This window comes from Symphodus melops (assembly GCF_947650265.1).
Source record: "Symphodus melops genome assembly, chromosome: 16".
NCBI classification, from domain to species: domain Eukaryota; kingdom Metazoa; phylum Chordata; class Actinopteri; order Labriformes; family Labridae; genus Symphodus; species Symphodus melops.
Window position 1 is genome coordinate 20,797,864 of NC_136706.1, and position 22,119 is coordinate 20,819,982.

At 40.8% G+C, this 22,119-nt stretch overlaps 1 protein-coding gene across 2 annotated transcripts in view; it reads right to left on the bottom strand.

Annotated features, from left to right (window-relative positions):
- LOC306837022 (uncharacterized protein) overlaps positions 1–22,119 on the bottom strand; it is a 57,306-nt gene that overhangs the window by 28,447 nt on the left and 6,740 nt on the right. The window contains exons 1-2 of one of the 2 annotated variants that reach the window (XM_079364455.1): positions 5,290–5,340; positions 1,230–1,343 (exon numbers count right to left, since the gene is read on the bottom strand). In XM_079364455.1, coding sequence (XP_079220581.1) covers positions 1,230–1,343; positions 5,290–5,319 — 144 coding nt within the window. In that variant the 5' untranslated portion in view covers positions 5,320–5,340. Of the gene's footprint in view, positions 1–1,229; positions 1,344–5,289; positions 5,341–22,119 lie in introns of those variants that run through there. The other variant, XM_079364454.1, reaches the window with a different exon arrangement.

Sequence of the window (22,119 nt, forward strand, 5' to 3'; positions counted from 1 at the left end):
TTAAAGAGCTAAGAGTTCCTTTACATTACATCCCTGTGTAAAGATTAGCTTCCGGCTTCAAATCATTTCACCTTTTCATACACACACAGATTCTTTTTTTTATTGTTTTGCTTGAAAGTTGTGATGTAAAGGCAACTTTATGTACTATATTCCAGTTGCTCAAACGCAGCCTGCCTTGTGACTCATCAAGTGCACAGTCAGCTTGACCTCCTGCATGACCTCTTGACCTTTGAGTAACATGATGTTTGGTTGTTTTTCTTTTAAAGGTTGAGGAGACAGACAGCCAGCAGACGATGAGTGTGCAGGTGACGTAATCAGCGGCAGATTGTTTGTGAACCTAATCACTGCAGCTCTCTCTCTGCTGAGACTGAGGGCTTCAGAAACGAGTCATTTGTAGACAAAAGGCAAATAAGAGCGAAAGGACACGTCAATAAATTAAGGTGGAAACTAACATGTTAAATTATTTCATTTTTGATCGTTGGAGTAGTTCAACCTTTAAACAGAACTCTCACTAACAGCTGAGAGAAGCAGCTATATCATCCTATTGAATTCATTCAAAGAGCCTTCATCTTCTTTTGTCAGTGCAAAGCTTTTGTCTTTCGAACATTATTTTGTGATATCAAGTTGAAATCACGTCCCGAAGGTCACATCCTGATGCGAGTCAAATTTTAGATTTAAAAGATATTATCAGATATTAAAACAATTCAACTATTTCACATCTTCTCATTTCCGGTTGCTATTAAACAAACAAAGAAAAAGAAATTCTGATGTCAACAACTAAAACAGGACACATTTTTCCTTTTTCTCCTACTTCCGATGGTTATGTTTGAAGTGTTTATTTTCCCTTTTTTCTTTAAGATTTTGGGGTGAGCTGGGTCTTTATAAGAGGGACATGAGGACAGTAGGTAGAGTTGGCAGTCGGGGAAAGACAGAGTTGGGAATGACATGCTGAACAGCAATGGGATTCAAACCTGGGCCAACTGCTTCCAGGAGTCTGTACACGAACCACAAGGCCACCGCTGCAACGAGAAGCAGCTTCTACTCTAATGAACTGCTGTGTTACAGGTTTTTAAAGATTTAAGGAAAACACTCATTTCAAACCCGAAAAGAAATCAGAAACCATTTCTGTCAGATAGTTCAAGGCATTAAACACATTACTGATGCTACAGCTTTTCCTCTGGTTCAAAGTCACCTTACAAGAGCTTTTTATGGTCTTGAATGTCTTTTACCTGTTGCTCCTCGGTGATGGGGGATTGAAGGATGTGAACTTTGTCTTCTACCAGCTGCCGTAGTTTGTCCAGACGAGCGGGGAAGTCCTCTCCTATTCTCTGGTCCTCTGGAGACTTTAAAGAGAGACACAGAGAGAATATTTTTAATTCATTTGTTTAACTTCACATCACAACATTTTAGTGGTAGCACACCTTAAAAACCCTCAACCAGCTCTGTAAATCAACCAGACAGCACACAGTACATGCAGCGAAAACAAAGTTTAAATGAAATCATCAGTCTGACCTTGGTGGGAAAAATCTTTCATCCACAGGACATTTTGTTAAAAGTTTTACCTGAGTGTTTAGATGCTGTTGTCAAACAGATTTAGGACAACACCCAAATGTCAAAACATTCCTCTGCGACGCTTTAAGAAACATTTTCATCGAGGTGGAATGGAGAGAAACAAGAACAGTGGGAGGGAAAGGCTGAAATGTGGCGAATCCTGCCTCCCAACTGAATTATGAGGATGCCCTAAATACCACGAACATCTCAGATATGAAACAGCAGAGCCGACTGAAGGATGACACAGACACACAAAAATGATTGTCATTATAGTTGGTTTGTATCGTACTGACTTACAGCCAAGTGTTTATTTCTGGGGGAAGTTTAGTTGATGCTATAAAAAGGTATAACGCCATGATTGACAGCTCTGTTGACAAATGAGGCTCTGTGCTGTTTTATTGGACGTCGATACTTCTGTTACTTCAGACTCTCTGGATCCAAATTGTCAGTATGTCAGCAGCCATCGTAGGTTATTATGACTTTACTTCAGTACAATGAGACATTGTCCATCTGTGCGTGTCTAAGTGGTTTAAATCGGCTCAAAATTCACGAGCTGTTTACTTGTTATGGCCCGGTTCGAGAAAAAAAAAAAAAGGTTAGGGTGCATCTGAGATTAAAGGAGGTGCAGCTAAACAGCTACCAGTAACAGCAATGCAAAATAGCGTTACAGGTCCCACGTGTGCTCCCCATGGAACAGACAGGTCACATCATATCATGGTTATAAACATGAGTACTAGTACAGCTTTCTTCACCCCAATGACGGCCCAGGCTACAGACACTCTTACATTTCCCACAATGCAACTGAACATTCTGCTCAGAAAACCACTTTAACAAGCTCCACACCTTCGCTTTATGATTCACATCTAACGTATATGAATCCAAGACGGTTACACGTATCCTGAAATGAACTCCCATACTGTCCCGACTAGCAGGCAGAGCAGTTCATCAGCTGAGGTGTTTTGAAGGATCATGTCCTGAAGAGACTTCCACTTGTCAGTGTGCCAGGAGAGTGACAGGGGTTCACGTTAAAAATGTTATCTCTGTAGTGTTTGCTGTGATGGATTACCTCGTTTTGGGGAAGTCAGAGTTCACCTGTGAGTGGCGGCTAAAAAACACAAACACTGTATCTTCAAAGGCTGAGCGGATTATGCACTGAAAAGTTAAAGTAGATAACAAAGAAACTAGAAAATCTTTATTTTCTTTCTTGTTATAATACGACTTGAGGATATCTTAAACATGTTTTGTCGGTTTCAGACGTAAAATGTCAAAGTGTGACATCAGTTCAATAATGTTCTGAAGATGAGGATTAAACATTGCAGGTGTTGGAAACTCCGCCTAACAGACTCTCATTTATCGAAGCTCCACACCCACTACTGAATAAAACCCACCACAGAGAGGCTTTGTGCTGAAGCAGCTTTAACCCGGCTGGCTCCCATGTGTGTTTTTATCTTAAAGGAGAAAATCAATCTCCATACATCTATACATATATTAAAACTACGGATGGACAGCTGGCAATTAATTCCCCGTCCTCGGTGTGTGAGTGGATGCATACACAGCATGAGTGGGCTGAATGCTCATGACACAGAGAGTCTCTGTTGTCTGATTAAAAGCAATCAAAACACGTCCATTGTGTTTTAATCCCTCTGAGGAGGATTACATGCACTGACAGGAGCAGAGAGGAGTTCCTATAGAAGTTAAAGGATGATGGAAACAGGACAAACACGGTCTGGATGTACATTATTTAAATGGCATGTGACATTCAGCAGACCTGACAAAGTCTGTGCTTTATGAAAAACATCTCATTATAAAGTAAAACAGAGCACATGTGGGATGCTTCAACTCTCTCTTAGTTACTTTGTCTCCTTCACGTTGTGTTTGAGTTCTGCTCATTTATTTCCTTTACTACATTTCCCGGAAAACAACATATTTAAAGGAGTTAAAATGTAAAAGCACAAAAACAACAACATGACGTTATATTTCGAATGGAATTAGCGAAGCACTAAAACCAGTACAGCTACATCTCTACACCCTTCTTGGGTCTGGCCTCTTTGTTTACCGTCATGTTTGGACATGCATGAAAAAATAGAAACCCAGGCTGCAGGTGAGGAGGTCATACCTGGTGTAGACAAAGGCCATGAGTGCTCCTGCCTTTAAGGAGCTTCAAGAAGAGCATGAAGATAAGAGCTGACAGTGGAATAGCTTCTCTATCTGCAGATAAATGCAGTCTGCTTTAGATGTGCTCATTAGGCCTGCAGGATAAATGCGTTGTGTGACTACTTTGTTCGATGTGTCGATGACTTAATAAAGTGCAGTAAATAAACATTAAAGAGTGGATCTCATCTTTAACTCTAACTTTTTCCATGCTCAACACATAAATATGTTTTCTTAACCACTAATACGACACCAGCTACTCTGATAGTTGTCTGGAGCTTTGTCTGCCTGCATCAACATGTTTAAGCATGGCCACCTGGGCCTCCATTAAACAGGTTATGTGTGTACACAATGAGTGAGTAATCAGTTCTTCTTCAAATATATACTATTGATTTATTCAGACCTTTGCAACGTGTTTATTCTCTCTCCTCTTTTGTTTTTAGCTGTGTGCACTTTAAGGTGAAGCCAAGGGATCTCGATTTGTATAATGACAATAAAGACCTTCTATTCTGTTCAACAACTCAACTTCTCTGTTTATCATAAAACCTATCAGTAAGCTGAAGAGGAGGATCGCTTCATTGGATCCAATGTGGAACAAGCAGAGGGTCGATGTGTTGGTCCTGGGTCTGAACAAAGAAGAAACTCCTGTGTCGGCGTTGACTTTAGATGAAGACTTTCTTGGCCAATGGGGCAACGTCAGCTTATTTAGTAATGGTTGAATCATGAGTGTGTAACTACGTTTAATACTTGTTAAAAACAATGTGAGTGCTGGGTGTGAAAAAGACGGCCGTGTTTGGCAGGAAAATAAACTAACAACGACACAACAATGCTCAGCTGTGCACTGCTGCAGGTCAAGGATTTAGATCTACGGTTCGAAGATGACTTCTCAATACTTTAAATAAAAATCGTGAAACAAAAGCATCACAAGGAGCAATTTCACCTCACAAAAATTAAATCTGGTAAACAAGCTGTTAGTGAGCAAAATGAAGCAGGCTGGCTTTATAGACAAATGCCCGCTAACTCTTCATACTGAGGCATCTAAACAACAAACCTCATTCCGATACGTCACAGAAAAAAGCCACTGTAATACTATGATTGCATGAGACACGATTCTGTTTCCATCAAAGCAATTCAACAGTAAAGCAGATTTCAATTTCAATTCACTGAAAATGTAAAAATATCACCTGCTGTTACTTCTTTGAAAAATGTGTTCAGAAAATGAACGATTCAAATTAATTAAACAAATTAAAATCTTAGTGTGTTGGACTCATGACTTTAGTGCCATCAAAAGTTATTTTTAACTGAAATCACACAGGACCTCAGATGTCGGTGACTAACATTATTTTTTATTTCCACTCGTCTCAAAGCTTTAAATTAGCCTCAACAAATTTCCCTCCTTTTAAAACCTTCAAAAGAGCAAACTGCTTCACGACCAAGACTTTGAAAGGACCTGCTTAAAGACCACCTTTATGTATGTTCAGATACTTGTAAACCACACTGTTGTTTCAGCACTAAGCCTTCAAAAAGACAAACATCACATCACTGTTTGAAGCTTGTGAGAAGTAAAAACATGTTTCAGATACTCACTGCAGGAGCTGGAGAGAGAGACGAGTTCATGATGGAAGATTCAGGACTCAAATCTCATTTCCTGACCGAGCTCAGACCACAGGGTGTGTGTGTGTGTGTGTGTGTGTGTGTGTGTGTGTGTGTGTGTGTGTGGGTGTGTGGGTGGGCTGCACTTGTGTACATGGAGATGACCCTAACTACCAACTCGCCACTGACCAGCATGGACGAGCGGAGAGAGAGAGAGAGAGAGAGAGAGAGAGAGAGAGAGAGAGAGAGAGAGAGAGAGAGAGAGAGAGAGAGAGAGAGAGAGAGAGAGAGAGAGAGAGAGAGAGAGGTTTGTAGTTAATATCTGACCAGAGTTTGTCAAGCTCTCTGGGCTTGATTGATTGTTCGTTTACTCAACCCTTTATTTGTCTGTGCAGTCATGTGTGTGTGCGTGTGCGTGTGTGTGTGTGTGTGTGTGTGTGTGTGTCTGCACGCACGTTTGTGTCTGCAGTATGTCAGAGAGTTTAACAGAGAAAAAATGCAATGAATGTCTTAGGCATCTACACTGCTCTTATTTGAAGGCCAACATTAGTCCATCAGCAGTCGGGCAGTTTGAGCCTGCAGAAGGCGCTCTCAGCGTAACAACAGCAGGCACTCTTGACTCCAGGAATCAAAGACAGCAACGTTGTTGCAAAAGCAACAGGGACGAGCGGCAGGAGATGTAAAGTGTAAAGTGGGCGAGCCTACTGCTTAAGTGGAGACACACATGGTCACTGCAAAGCCACAACTCTCTCGCAAATATTTAGGTACCATGCAGGAACCTCTGTGCACGCTCAACAGGTGTTCATCATCATCATCATCATCATCATCATCATCATCATCATTTTATTTATTTTTTTAAATCCTCGGAAAACACATCAGCAGGTCATTTTGTAAATAAAGAGAAAGCTGCACTTGATCCCGATCAACTTGATTAACTTGTGTTTCTGGTGAATAACATAAAATAAGTCGGTCCTTTTGGATCGTAAAGAGGCTGTTGGTTTAAGAGTCAGTACTAAAATAAAGAAATGAAAATGGGGGGGGGGGTATTTTAATAAAAAAGTGACATCCCTTGTAAGTTTGAGTCTGTAGTGTGTCTCATATTATTCATAAAAAGGAATTATCATCCATATTTCAGTCAGCAAATGTCTGACGATGTCATTAAAGGACATCTCATAATCCAAGGCACTGTATTGCAATGTTTGTATATCAACTTATTAGAAGTTATAAATTCTTTGACTGTTCTTATACAAAAGTACTAAACTCAATATTCACAAACTGAGCTTCTGTCAGATCACGAGGTTGTAGTCCCAACACCCCCACCAAAAACAGATCCCCACCCCAGGGTGTGCCTGGGTGGAGCCTGATGACTGTGGCAGGTCGCCAAGTCCGGCACACCTTGATAAGCAGGCAGGTATGAGGAGGGTGGGGGTGGAGGAAGTTAATTCCACAATGAGATGGAGGAAAAAAGAGCCAGCGAGGAGTCCAAATTAAAAATCTGTCATAAAAAACTGCTCAGAAAGTTAAAACACAAACTATAAATTTTCCTTCAAAGCTGAGCAAAATGACGGAGGATTTTCAATATGAACTCCTCTTTAATCTCATCAAACATCCACTCCAGAAAAAGTTGGATTACACTGAAAACAATTTTGCCCCCTTTTGAAAACTCTGACGGCAGCTCAGAGGAGCGCCTCATCCTTTTCACATGAGGCGTCGCTAAATCTGCCTGTTAGTACAAATAATATTGTGAGGTAGCTTCTCTGCCCGCACCCGCAGGAAGTTATGAATCATCGGAGTCATTTCTATGCGCTGTGTGATTGTTTAACTTTTCACCTGGATGTGTTTATGAAACAAGCCCTTTTTAAGATACTTCTCATCTTCTTACCAGGTAATCTGTCTCCCAGTGCGTGACAATAAACTCAGATTTTCAAACACAAAGTCAAATTTATTGAACTCCTTTGCTTTCTTGCTTTTACTTTGCTTAACTTGCATGATCACCTTTAGTCTAAACAGACACTGTGTTCTGTGAAGGTTTTACTTTAAGTCTAAACACTTTTCTCAGTTTTGCATTTCTCAAAGTTTGCTGCTCCTTCTCAAGTACCAGGCCTTACTGCTGAATTCCACCCGATACGTGTTCGGTGCGTCTCAGCTGCGCCGCAGAGCTGATAGGTTTTTACTTTAGTCAGTGTGTTTGCTCCCTCTGGCTCCGCTGTGCTGTGTCTCAGCTCCGGCAGTCCAGACAGTCCTCTGCAGCAGAAACACAAGACTTCTAATTCTGCTGGATGCTGGAGCATGGAGCATCAATGTACCACAGAGGAGATCGAGCGGGACGGGGAGTCAAACGTCTAGTCATGCTGCCTAACAGTTCATCCCATCGAATCGTGATCTAATGCAATCAAGTTATCATTTTGTCGTGGTTTTGTTTTGTCTTTCCGATAAGGTTCTGAACATCGGCATCTCTGCATGAAGTCAACACAGGCTCACCTCATTCTACTAGGCTCACAGCCAATCAAACAAAGTCAAGCTGCTTGAACTTTGGTACCTGGAGTGGCACAAGTTGACGTCCGCCAACATCAATGTGAAAGAATGGTGTAGAGCGTGCCAAGGTGCATAAAAGCATAAAATGAGGTTACTTCCACTAACTACTGATTTATATGACCCGTGCCTTCCATCCGATTATCTTGTCTCCTGACTCAAAGCACTTTAACACTGCAGGTCATCCACGTTCACACACGAATGTGAGAGCTCGCCATGTAAAGTAATGACTCTTATTCACACACCGTTTTCAAAGCTTAACTTGGGGTTAAGTGTTTTGCTCAAGGACACACCAGACATGTGGCTGCAGCAGCTGGGGATTTAACCCCCCAACCCTCCGGACGAGAGATGACCGACTCTACCAACTGAGCCGCAGCTAACAAATTCTATCCTGTTGTCAGAAAACGAAACACACTGTAGCTCTCTTTTAACTTCACTCGTTGTTGTTTTCTGCAAATAAAAGACTAAAATGATGATTTCTGGAGGCTAGAAGAAAACTATCACCCACATTTGATTTTGTTCTAGAAGTGAATTTAAAAATCCATCTGCTGGCTGTAATGTTTATATCATAAGAATAAGGATAATCTTTATTGATCACCCAATGGGGGAAATTTGGGTGTTACAGCAGCTCCAACAAAACAGTAAAACAGGGAATATAAACAGCATCAATAGCAAAAAAAAAGAAAAAAAGAAAAGCTATGAGCAAGTTTACATTAATTAAATAAGGGGGATAAAAAATACAAAGACTTAAATAACCAATAATCACCATCATGTGTGTCTCTGTGAGCTGATTAAGGGTCAGAAGTCAGAAGTCTGTGGACCTGCATGGTCATGATAACACATGTCATTACTCAGCAAAAAAAATGTGGTGAAATACAGCAGCCGACTGTCCTACCCAGCATGCTTTGCTCATGAATCACAGCTGTGGTATGTCACCTTGTGTGTTGGTGCACTTTGAACCAGCAGCGGCTTTAAACAGGGAGTGAACAGCAGGAGACGCCCTGCAGGCTCATTTACTGACCAGGAATGTTTCCTCATCATGGAAACTAGTGCTCGCTAACACCGGGAGAACACCAATTTACACCAATGCATTTCATATTAAATATGTTGAGCTGTTTATTTTACTGTGAAATACAAGACATTATTTTAACTTACACTCTGCTGAGGCTTTATCTCAGTACTTTCTTTGCTCTAACACACATGATAAAAACTGATTTCTGAATTCAAATACAAGGGGGTAGATTCTCTTCAACTTGTCCTTATAACTCGAGAACTGTCGACGTAAAACTTTAATTTTAGAAGAAAAATGTTGATGCAATACATAACTATTTGTGAGTTGAATCTGATTTGTAGCATCCTACAAACTTTAATTCAAAGACGACATTAAAGGCCTGTTGCACACGAGACAATAAATATCCTTTCCCCAGTTTGTTACATTCAATAAAAAAGTATTTTTCTCAGTCAAGAAGAAGACAGGTTTTATAAATCCCAGAGGGCTAACACACACATGCACAAACAGGATCCTGAACAAGCTCTAATGGGGAGATGTCCAAGTGAAGGGAAGGGCTGGGTGTTGGTGCCTTGCTTGAGGGCACCTCTTCTGTGTCCAGGAAGTGAACTGGCACCCCTGCTGGAACCAATCTGGGATTCCATTGGATTTGAGTTGTGGTGGATTCAGCACCTCTGCCAACTTCTTTCCAGGAAACTTAAACTCTCCGCCTGCACACTGGGATACCTGCAGACTCCTGGGGCTCTTTTTTTTTTTTCCCCCCCCAGAGTCAGTCAACGTTTTTTCACAACTTTTTAAACACACGTTGTTCTAATGACTGGACGGTTTTTTGATTCATGCATCGAAATAATCAAAAGCCTTCAAACATGCTGAAGCAGTTTCACTTGATTTGGGCTCTCAGTCAATGCAGCTAATCTCCGAGATGTTTGATTGGGTCATTGTCATGACTAAACAGGAGAGAGTTAAACTTTGGAGTAAATTATATTTGAAATATTTTAGCATTAAGGCTTCTCCTATAGAAACTGCGAGGGGTCAATCATGAATACCTGCCGTGTTTCAACCTCTTTCCTACTGTAGGTCTGATCTGTAATTGTGGAGGTGTGCTTTACAGTGGCATGCAGCCCTGTCTCTCTATAAAAACACAGTCGAACCAGTTTGTCTGTACACGAGGTGAATGAGCAGCAGATCAACTCTCCTGTGTTTGCTCTGTGCCTGGTCGCTCCTCCTCTGTGAATTGAAGCAGAGCTGAACCTGTTCCTCTGTATTTCACAACAATAACACGAGTTTTAGATCACATCAATCCCACTTGCTGCTCTATCATCATCATCTGGAGGATATGCAAAAAAAATAACCAGTTTCTGAGTTTCTTCACTCACAAAGAAAAGGTGTTTTCTTGTCCACGTCGGGCACCACTCTGTAAACTTCCTGCTGTTCTCAAAGCGAAGAACTCGAGGCAGAAAAAGAACGAGTAAGATCATGTTTGCTCCAGAATAAAAGTTACATGAAGTAAAACTTTTAACATTTCTTTGTAATAGAGGAGTTATCTAAATAAAGATGGTAAACTGTGCCAAAATGTGCTGCAGACAGACATGATTACTATTCACCCATAATGTGCAGAGCTGTAAAATTACATGACATGTTCTGGAAACATCTCTTTGTACCTCCGGCCCCTGTATACGACGAGACTGATGCATGGCGTGTTTTCACAGGTAATAACCACAGGTTATTTTAGATTTGGCACAACATCTTTCTCAACACCACCCAACTACATACAAGCACAGAACACACACACACACACACACACACACACACACACAGACACAGACACACACACACACACACACACACACACACACACACACACACACACACACACACACACACACACACACACACACACACACACACACACACACACACACACACACACACACACACACTGTGCAGGGAAGGTTTTCCAGCTTACTTAAAATGAGCTCCTCCCAAACACACTCGCCCCAACAGAGCAGGTAGACAACCAAACATACAGGGGACACAGGGGACATTAGAGATAGACAGGTATTCAGTTCATGGACGACACTGAGCCGTGCATGATACTGAATGCTCAATTTGTTGCACCACCTTTAGCTGCCTGTAAGATAAGGTCGAAGGAGCATGAAGGAATGCTTGACACTAAACTCTCAATCAGAACGGCACGCTCAAAAATGTTCGCTCGTCTGGGTTTTGATGTGGCAGATGAGGTCAATGACCTGCAATAGCTGAAACCACTTCCATCAGGAGACACAAGCTAATGCATAAATGATAGTCATTCAAAAACAAAAAGCCAAGGTCCAAAACAAACGTTTTCACTGACATTTGCAGCGAATGAGGGAAACGTGCAGCAGGTGTCGTGAAACACAAATACATAAAACATTCTAAACCAAACAGATAAATATTCAGACATCATCTGCAAGTCCAGCGTCCTGGAGACCGGGGGCACTTCCTTTGTTCAGTGACTTTTTAGTAATGAAGAGAGAGAAAGAGATGAGGAAGCCAATGTTCTGTTAAGAAGAGAAAGGATTGTGTAAAACTTTACCACCACCTCAATGTATTTGTGAAATTAAGACTGTGTGTAGGAGTTCGCCTGATATTTTGGGAAAAACGGAAAAACCAAAAAAAGGCCTCTATTGGATGCCAAGGAGAGGCTCACTTGATTTTTCATTTGTATCATATCTAATTACATTTCTGATAATCAAGACAACCCTACTTGAGGCATACAAGTGTATGGGATTCTTTTTAAAATACATCTTATAACCTCGTTACTTTTGCATCTTTGTAACCTCTTCTTTGAAGTAAACTTCTCTCATTTTTTAACAATAGAGTACGACCATGACTGCAATTTAAAAAACGAGGGAAGGTGCGGGTGGTAAAGTGGAAAAATGTGCAGATGACGACTTTTAAACTCTTCACTTTCTTGTCTCTTTCTTCACTTCCATAACTAGAACATCAAAACAACAACAACAACATCGACTCTCAGAGCAGTGCAGCTCCCAACTAGCACCCACCACGCCTGCACCCACTCGGCCCTCAGACGAGGCTTAATGAGTAATAAGCACTGGGTGACCACGGTGTTGGAGTCCAGCCAATTTTCCCAGATGCCAAATTGAAGCCTGGAGGTACTGCATAATGCAAAACAACACTCATTAAAACTTGGAGGGGGGAAAAAACACAAGGAGCTATAAAATGCAAAAATGCACGAAGATGCATTTCAGGAAAAGCGTGATGGCGGTTTTTAAATGACTGAAATGAATAATTAGGACTCTCAGGCGTCCATTAACAGGAGAAATTACAAGATGTAGAAAATGCGATTGAAAACATGGCATGACCCTAAAATCGTAACCGATCGGCCAGAACATTATGATAAACTGGAGAGTGTTTTCTCTGGAAAGGCTCATGAAATTAGATGCAGGTCAAATGAAGTAAAGAATTATAAACATGTTTAGACGCTACCTGATGAGTTCAGTGAGTTTGCAGTTATCTGTCAGGAGTACGTGTACAAGTTTTCTACAAGTTTTGGAAAATAAGTTCGATAAAAACAAGACTAAATTTGTTGCAAGCTCTTCCAAATCCCATGAATGTTTGTTCGTACTGATGCAAAGAGAGAAAGGAAGATCGAGAAGCGCTTTTCTGATCATGTGATGCAATATGTACAACAGATGAAAAGGAGGACAAATGTATCTCTACATTACAACCATGTCAGTGATGGCATTTTCTGTTGCATCTTATCGTATCACATAGCCAGTTATTCTAAATATGATGGCTTACTTAAACAAATTTAATGAAAGTTTTTTGTGTGGAAATGTTGTTATAAAAGGCAATGTCGGATGTAAAAGAAAAAGGAGCTTTTATAGGAGCTGTTGAGTGCTTTTTTTCTTCCACACTGGTCACTGGTTTCTTTTTTAGTGTCCAGGTGAATCACTAATATTCTGGTAAGGAAGAGTAATCTTTCCATTGTTGAAGCATTCAACTTAAATCACCTGAATAATTCAGTTCAATTCATTCCAGGAATAACTTCATGTAGTCATACATCAAATTCAATTAAAAAAACTGCTTTATTTGTCCCGGGGAGCAATTCAAAATCCGATTTAGACAATGTGCTTCCTCTACAGCTCTCCTGTGTGTGTTGGAGGAGTTTTAAAGCCCAACGATGGCAGTGGCCATATTTAAAATGTTGTCTCAACCTCCTTGGGTCAACCTTGTAAAAACCAAAGGAGCTGCTCTAGACCTTGAGCCTCGTGGTAAACAGCTACAGCCTCTGATCCTTTTAAAATGAATAAAATAAGTCATCCTCTGAACAGTGTGTGCCTTTAAAGACATTATCTACTCAGACGAAAATCGGTTTTGGACCAGACTGAAAATGCGACAAACTGCAGTTTTTTTACACTTCTGCATTGGCTTCATTTTTCAGCGCCAGAGGTTGCCGCTTGGTTGCGCCAATAAAATCTAACACAGCAAAAGAAAGAATGTAAAGTGCAAAAATTAACACGGAGGTTAAAGTAAACTATGACAGAAAGACACTTCTTCTCCTCGTCCTTAGAAATGAACGGCAAAAAAATGTCTCAATAATTACCAACATGGGCTAAAATGTACGTAGGAGTAGGAAGAGGAAGTTTCTGCAGGTGAGGGCTGTTTATCAGATCAGATGACGACACACCAACATCCTCACTATGTGCCTGTGTTGATACAAATGATATAACAGCACACTCATACTGTATGGGCACACCATCCCACAATCAAACAACGAGTCATTAGCACACACCGACGTGAGGTTGGAAATGTTCAGAAGCATGCAACGTTACCTTTCCCAATTGACTGAGTTACGTTTGTGAGTGTGAGCTTACCTTGGAGGCTCACACCCTCATTCCTAACATATCTGCCGTCTACATCCACCTTCATGCTTCGCCATGAGTCACTGCTGAGTTTACAAAAATCAAGGCACACTCATTTGGGATGTTGTGTGCCGTCGACTGTTTGTCAAAGCTAACTAACAGATCCTCTGTACATGATGCGACCCGCGTAACCCTTCAGATGAATTAAAGCAGACTAACATAACACTTAAGTCTACTGGTGAGTGACAGAGGTGTTCACGCCGACACCTTTACAGTGTGTTCAGGATTTTAAGTGACAACAGTCACACTGCTAACTTTTTTTTTTTAAGGAAAATACAGTCAGCAGTTCTCAGATTGAACACAGAATGAGAACATGAATTCTCGTCTGGTGTAAATAATTATACTTAATACTTAATTGATAGTTTTAAGCTGCTCTTCTTGCTTTTGTTTTGTAAGTCATGCTCCCATTCAGAGAAATAAAGTAGTTAATGATGCAGGGTGGGCTTAAGGATGTGTGACTCCACCACTGAAGTTTCTGTCTGTGGTTACAGTAATATACAGTCCAAATAAGGACACAGAGGTTCTTTCGTGATACATGAATTCCATCGGGTCAATGATTGATGGGTACCAAATGCCACCTCGGGGAGTTCCTCATACCAGACGCTTCGACATCTGAATAGAAATGAATGTGACACATAATAGAGGTGTTGTTCAGTGAAGCTTTGGGGCAGCAGAAGTTACTGAATCAGTTCTGTACAAAGTTGCAGAAAAATCACTGCCTTGTTTTTCTTCATCGTTGTCACTCAGTACTTTCTCATCTGACTTCTTCAGAAGGATTTAGATCTTTGACTGATTTCATCTGTATTTTATCTGCTACTTTGATGCATGTTATTTTATTTGTTGACTGACGTTTTTCCCTTTTTTATTATCATTTCTTTTGTCCGAGTTTGTGAAGCACAGAGTCTCTTTGAAATCGACACCTCATTTTGAAAAGGGAAGTTAGAAGGTGCAATTATTTTCTTTGACCATCAATACTGCGCCAAACAAACAGCAGATGTGATGGCTTTTACAGTGCAGGTATTGTGTGTCTCGCTCGCATGTGTCTGATCACTTCTGCAAATGGAAAAGGAACAGAGTGAAGCGAGTGAAGACAAACACAGACATACCTTTCTCTTTTTAAAACATCCAGACAGCTGACAACACCCTGAACAAAAACTCATCACACAGCAAAGGGAGATAAGAAGACTGCAACACTTCAACACACACTTTGTCTTCGTGCCACAGAGAGGACGTTGACCTCTGCACAGTTTAAGTCCCCTGAAAGAATAACAGCCCATCTCTTCGAAAAAGTAAAAGTGATGATTCAGATTTAGACATTTACCACAAACAAGCAGTGTTTTCTTCCCTTTTGTGAAAGATTAATACGAATCTAAAATATGGAATCCTGTAAATTGGCCCAACAGGGTGTCGTCCTCAAATTTCAAAATAATGTATTTCACTTACTAGTTATTTTGATACCTGCAACCCGAAGGTCCTTATTAAAGCCTGTTAGAGCCCGAAATCTAACAACGATCTAAAATGTTAGAAAATTTAACAAAAAGTTGTTAAATTATTATGTGAACAATATTGTAACAACTCGTTATATTTTGGGAAAAGAGTTACTAGTTTTTGGGCTCAGCATTTTGTTACTTTGTCGAGCAGTTAAAACATTTTGGGTTGTGTTACTTTTTTTTTTTTTTTTTTAAACATTTTGGGTATTTGTCAAACAAACAACAGACTTATAGGGCATGAGCCCACTGAAAGCAAACTGACACAAAACAAAATTCAGGAACACCAAGTGACAGGGAGCAGACTTGTGTCGTCATAATCAGGGGCTAGTGGTGCAATTTGTACATCTTACTTTGTTAGCGTAATGCTATGACAATAATACATTATTTTGCCATTAACAGGCTAGCAGAATTAGCATAACGATCACATTAATTTTGACTAAAGAAAGAAAATCTTTTTTTCTCATGTAAGTGAATTTTATTTCAGTGTGTAGAACTTTTCAGTCACAGAAAAGAAAGTGGAAAAACATAAATGTAGATCGACAGGTAGACTGGATGGAGATGATAATGATGATTAAGTCAAGTGTGAGCCCAAAAGTGGAAGTAAAGTACTTAAGAATAATTTATATTCAGCACATGTAGCTTTAGAGAGTGTACTTATCCAAAGTGCAGCGATATTTTGTACTTTATTTGGTTCAGAAATGAATCATGGTTCAATAATGAGTCAGAGTTGACCTCGAGCCTTCGAGCCAACCAGCCGACTGATGGCATGAACATTTATCATTCAAATCGGTTTGACATTAAAGCTGACTAATGTGAAAAAAGGGAAACCTGTTTTATTTCCAAGGCCTTTGAGGTCCATGACGAGATCTGGTTAATGAATACGTTGTGTATTTGCATCTCTCTGTACGTCACCTTACTGGAAGGAAGATGGGGCAAGTCACAACCTTCCACCACAGTTTCAACATCAGGTGGATTTGTATGTGTTCAAGCCAAGCCTAAGAGCATCAGTCGCATTTTGACATAGCTAAAAGGTAAGGTAATGGAGGTTTCGATCAATGGGAGTACACACACACACACACACACACACACACACACACACACACACACACACACACACACACACACACACACACACACACACACACACACACACACACACACACACACACACACACACACACACACACACACGTTTTCTGAGAACAATGACCTCATCTATCATTTTTATAGCTCATTAAAGTCTCCGAACCCACCTACACACCCAGAAACACAAACTGAAACAGATTTATACTGATCCTTTAAGGCCCTGGATGACACATTCCAGACTGTGTCATCCTGTGAGAGGCACAGTCCTGGATGATTTACATTTAAAATATGAGGTAAGAGAGACTGTGAGCTGTACAGGTATAGTCCTCAGCCCTCGTCATTAAAACTATATCTTAAATAACAATGATGACTCAGCAGAAATTACATCTTCTTCTGTTCGTTAAGTTTTGCTTAAACATGCTCTGACCCATTGGATAGAAGGAAGCAGTTTTACAGTTTTCAAAGATCTGCTGTTTTTAAAGCAGCATGCTTCACTAGACAAAAGACCAGGGACAGAAAACACATGTTAATGATATCAACATTAAAAGTGTTGTACATTTAGTGCACAAACTATGGTAATAATTTAAGATAAAAGGCCCTCATAATGTACTGTAGGTTATCTTGGGGCGTCGGTGGCGTAGTGGTTTGTGCGTGCACCCCATGTATAGAGGCTGTAGTCCTCCAAGTGAGCTGCCCGGGTTCAAATCTGGCTCCTTTCTTGCATATCATTTCCCACTCTCTTCCTCACTCTCTCTCTTATTTTAAACTTTATTTACCATCCCATCTCTAAACAAAGGCAGCGGCGTTGCTTGTCTGCAGGCAAGGCAGGCAGCTGCTTGGGGCCCCAGGCCACTTAGGGCCCCCTGAGGGCTACCACAGCAGTAGCTCAAAATGCGCAAATTTTGCAGTGACAGTAAACCCCCCTAATGGGGCCCTATCTGATAACACTCATTCTCATTACTCTGCTTAGCATATAATGCATTATTCTTGTGAAAACTAAAGTTCGTCAGTAAAAATCAGTGGAAGAGGAAGTCGTCGGAGGGGCCCCAGCAGACTCCATGTGTTTAAAAGTCAAAGTTGTGTTAGCGGTTAACTTGCTAGGCACAATATCATTTGGCCTGTGTGAAGCTGCTTTCATTAAGCCTCATAGTCTCTCAAGTATTGTATCAAAAAAGTCCTGAATAAATACTGAAACAACTGAGTGACAGAAACACAGTGGATGGGTGTGTGCTGAGCACAACTGTGAGACAGAACAGTTTTCTGGTTGGTCTGGTTGGTTAACTGGGTCGGAGTCAAGGGAAAGAATGTCCTCCCATTAAAACACATTAAAGGCAGAGAGAGAGAGTGAACAAGAGTGTGAGAGACACGGGGGAGCTGTTTGAAGGTTATCTGATTTGAAAAAGTGACGGAGGTAAATATTTCAAGGGCCAAAGTAAAATGTAAAGGGTGTGAAATTTGTACAGGAAGAAGGTGAGAGTGACGGGAAGAGGAACGAAAGAGAAACAGAGGTATGAGGAAATAAAACGTACCGAAATGAGTGATTATCCATGAATACAAGAAAGTGAAAACATGCACTGGCAAGACATTTGTGGACAAAAAAACAATCAAACTCTGGCATGCAAATCCTCCAAAACCCCTGTCGAGTTCAGGCATTATTTGATCTTGAAGGCAGATAAGTATTAGATGAAAGTCAAAGGAGGGAGGAGAAAGAAGAAAATTGAAATCAGGAGTCATGAAAGAACACAAATAGAAGGGTGGAAGAGGCTGAGATAGATAAAAGCAGATCACGAAATGTGAACCAAAAGATAACATGGATAAAGGAAAAGAGCCATGAGGCAAAAAGACAGATGCTAACAGACGGATTTAAGCCAGACTTTCAGCATTCCTTGTTCTGAAAAACACTTAAACATGCATGACTGACTCCTCTGTTAGCTTTATCATTCATTGAGACAACAACACAACACAACACAGTGTAGGCCTGCAGAGCTCAGGACAACAGCGCACATGGAGCCTTTCCACTAGTGTGTTTAACTCTTTGAAAATAAAGCATCTGAAGCAGATAAAAAGGCAGAGGGTCATTTTTCCTGCTAGCAAACAACTAGGAGGCTATTGTAGTTTGTGTTTTCTCAGTTCAAACCTGAACAGATGAATGTCCAAAGATTCATTCTGTTTGGGGCCAGCTGTTAAGCAAGCACGAGATACAATCTTCTGGGGGCACAGGTGTACAGCAAGCACACGGGCTCCTTGTACAAGAGGCTAAAGTCCTCGAGAGCGGGCATCCCGGGTTCAAATCCTAACTGTAGCTTCTTTTGAAGCATGTAATTCCTCACTCTCTCTCTCTCTCTCTCTCTCTCTCTCTCTCTCTCTCTCTCTCTCCCTCAATCACAGACTCTATATGCTGTCCAATCTCTAAATAAAAGCAAAACAAAGAAATAAACCTTGAAAACAAAACCAAAAAACATTCTTCTGCTACATTTTTGTAAGAGCCTTGACAACATTTTTGAGCTGGCAGCACCCACAGCCTCAGTGGGAGCTTCTCATCAACGCTCACATGTTGCTAGGTTACTAAAGTTAGCTTCTGCTCCACTTATGCAGTAGTGACCATTAGGTTGGTTTAAATAGGTCCATAGGCTTCCTGCTTCACTTTTTTTCGAGGAAATATCAACAAGCAGGCACCGTTTTAGAGAACATTTCATGCCACCTCCATGTAACTCAGTACTGTTGGCTGACATTCAATGGCTTTCAGATCCAATTAAAATGCAGTACTGACATGCAAAAACAAGAAAAAGGTGTGCTTGTACAGGAGGCAGTGTATTGTATTTTTCGTGCCTATTTCACAAGTTGCCTTAAGACTGAGATTCATCCACCAAACAGCTGCCAAACTTCCTGCTTCTCCCAACACGTGGGTGCAGAAACCTTGCCAAGGTTAAAGGTCCGGTGCATGTAACCGTGGTCTCGTGTGGCAGTGTTGTTGTTACCATCGTTATTAATTAACTAATGAGTGACACTGTGGCTCCACATGGAGTCGTTGTCTGAGACATAACCGGCCTCCACCCATCTGAAATAAAGATAACATCTCCTTTCTGCAGCCTTCTTATCGGAGCACAGTGCAGAGTACAGTCGGACTCGCCCTTTGACTGAGCGCTCCTCTGATGCACCAACACAGCATGTTTCATCACATGGACAAACATGGGAGTCCCATTGTTAGTCTCCCTTTAATTACTTACACTGATTTTCTGTTTCTGTTTGAGTCTGATTTAGATTTAATACGAAGTAATCCTGAAAGCAACTGCACCAAGAGAACCGATATATCACCTGGTAATATTTAGGTATATGTACATCCTATTCATGAGACGCTTTATACCGTCTATAACACCATCATATTCCCATCATATTCCTTACATTCCAGCCATGACTGATAGTAAAATGTGTCTTTCAAAACACAATAAAACAGTCTCTACTCCTTTTGGAGAGCTTTCCATGAGATATTCCAGTTCCCCCTCAAAGGTGCTGGATGGGGTTAAGGTCAGGCCAGTCAAATTCTTCCAAACTGGACTGGGAAAATTAAATTTTTATAGAGCGACATGGCTTCGTGCACAGGAGCAAACAGCCTCTCTAAACTCATGCAGCACAGAGGCAGACACATTTTTATTAGAAATATCACAATAGGCTTCGATGTTAATATTTAGCCCTCTTTAGAAGTAAGTAGTGACGAGTATAAAGAGACTGTCCTCAGAGGGACACAGACAGACGCATGCATTTACTTTTGGTTCATACAGTCTTCACTTTTCCTTTCTTTTTGTGATTTATACAACACTAATATTCGGATACGTTTTGTTCGATGACTGTATCAAAAAATTGTTTTCACCTGAAAGTCATACTGACTTTACCTCTCTTTCTAAAGTTTAAGCTCACACATACACTTTATGATTTTTGAGTCTCATGACTAATGTTAAAGTCAGGCCTTATTTCAGCCTGATTGCTTGTCTCAGTAGTACAAGGGGACCATGACAGCCGATCCTGATCAGCTGTTCTCCCTCTGGATTCAGAGACTTCATAAAGATATATCTACTCTGATTGGGACTTTAGGGCTCAACAGTTGTCAACAGTGTTGCTCAATTATTTAGTTATTCTAAGAAATGTGTTTTTTGTCCGGACTGAGGTTTTATGAGGTGACCGCAGGACATTTCACTTTGTTGCTTAATGCTGGGGTGTTTCGTGAACAGTTCTGGCTCAGTGTAATATGTGGAAAGAGACAAGATGTAACCCTTGCATCTGCACGCGCACGCGCACGCACGCACACACACTTCAAATCTTTTTTTTTTTTAAATCACATTAAGAGATACCTTTCGCATTTGCAGTCTGTGTTTCTTTAGGATTTACATCCATCTCGTTCTAGTAGACTGTATAAAAAACGTAATATACCCAAATAATCATATCTAACAACATGCAGCAATACTGATGTAACACTGGCTTGGATGAACTCTCTTCTCATCTGCCTTTTAAAGTTCTGGTTTGAAGTAGATTCTGGGGTTAAAGTTGACCTGCAGATGTCTCTTCACCTGCTGTCCTTTACTAAAACACAGAATACTTTTGACCCAAATTAGCTTCACTCAAACTCACCAAAACTACAGTTAGGTTATTGGATGCGGAACGACACGAGCATTTCCCCGGTGTCAATGAAAGCGACGCAGCAGGCTGGTGAAAATCTAACAAGAGTTCAGGTGAATCATCAGCTTCTTACCTACTTATGCTCCCTCCGTGGTGTTCTGCTCAAGACTGACAGGCTGGAGTTTCTATCTGACAAAAGTTTGCGTTGTGGGTGTGTCCGGGGCAACACCTGCAGCGCGTCGGAGCCGTGCCTAATGGGCGCGCGCTCCAACGACGCACGCTGACGCTCGCTGAATCGCTGTCGCTCTACCTGTTCGCATGCTCCGCCCCGTTGAGGGTGATTGACAGGAGGGTAAAGAGGAGAGAGAAAGTTTAAGGAGGCATGTGAACGTCTCTCACCATTTTTGGAGATGCAGTGCACCATCTCTTACCAAAATGCAGCTATTGAAACTATTTCAGGAATGTTCGCCTCCCCTCTGGCACATTGGATTCATTGTTCTGCTCTCTGATGTCAGTCATGTTTTTGACTGACTAACCGGAGAAGGCAGAAAAGCTGAATCATTATCTGGTAGCTTCTCATCTTTTTGTCTTTTAAATGTTTTTTTTCTTTTGTCTTTCCCTCAGATGACATGAGGTTGAATTTACTTTCCCATCAGGATAATCCATCATAATCATTCGTAATTTCACTTAAAGGACTGTAAGCAATACTTTATAACTCATGATAAACTAATGATAGTTAAGCCCCAGATTTTGTCCTCAGTTCTAATCAACTAATATATATTCTGAATCAGAATATTTTAAGTGTTTAGGAATGTGGTCAATAAAAAGGGAATCTGACTCTGGCTTTATACATGCTCTCAGGTAAAGACGGGCATGTCCACATGTAGACCCCATGACCTTGCCATAACAATTGCTTCTTGACTCACGTTTTTTGTATAATACACTTATAATAAGTTGAATAAAAGTCACATTATTTCCAACCATAAATGGACTGTTCTGGTACACCTGCACCTTTTGATATTCCTTGAAAACATGTTAGTGTTGTTTAGCATTTTTGTGGTTGAGGTTGTACTTGACAGCGTCGGCTTGTTCATCGAGGTGTGTCTGTAATGAAAATTAATCACTATATATATATATCAGGTTCATGTGTCTTATATTAAATGAAATA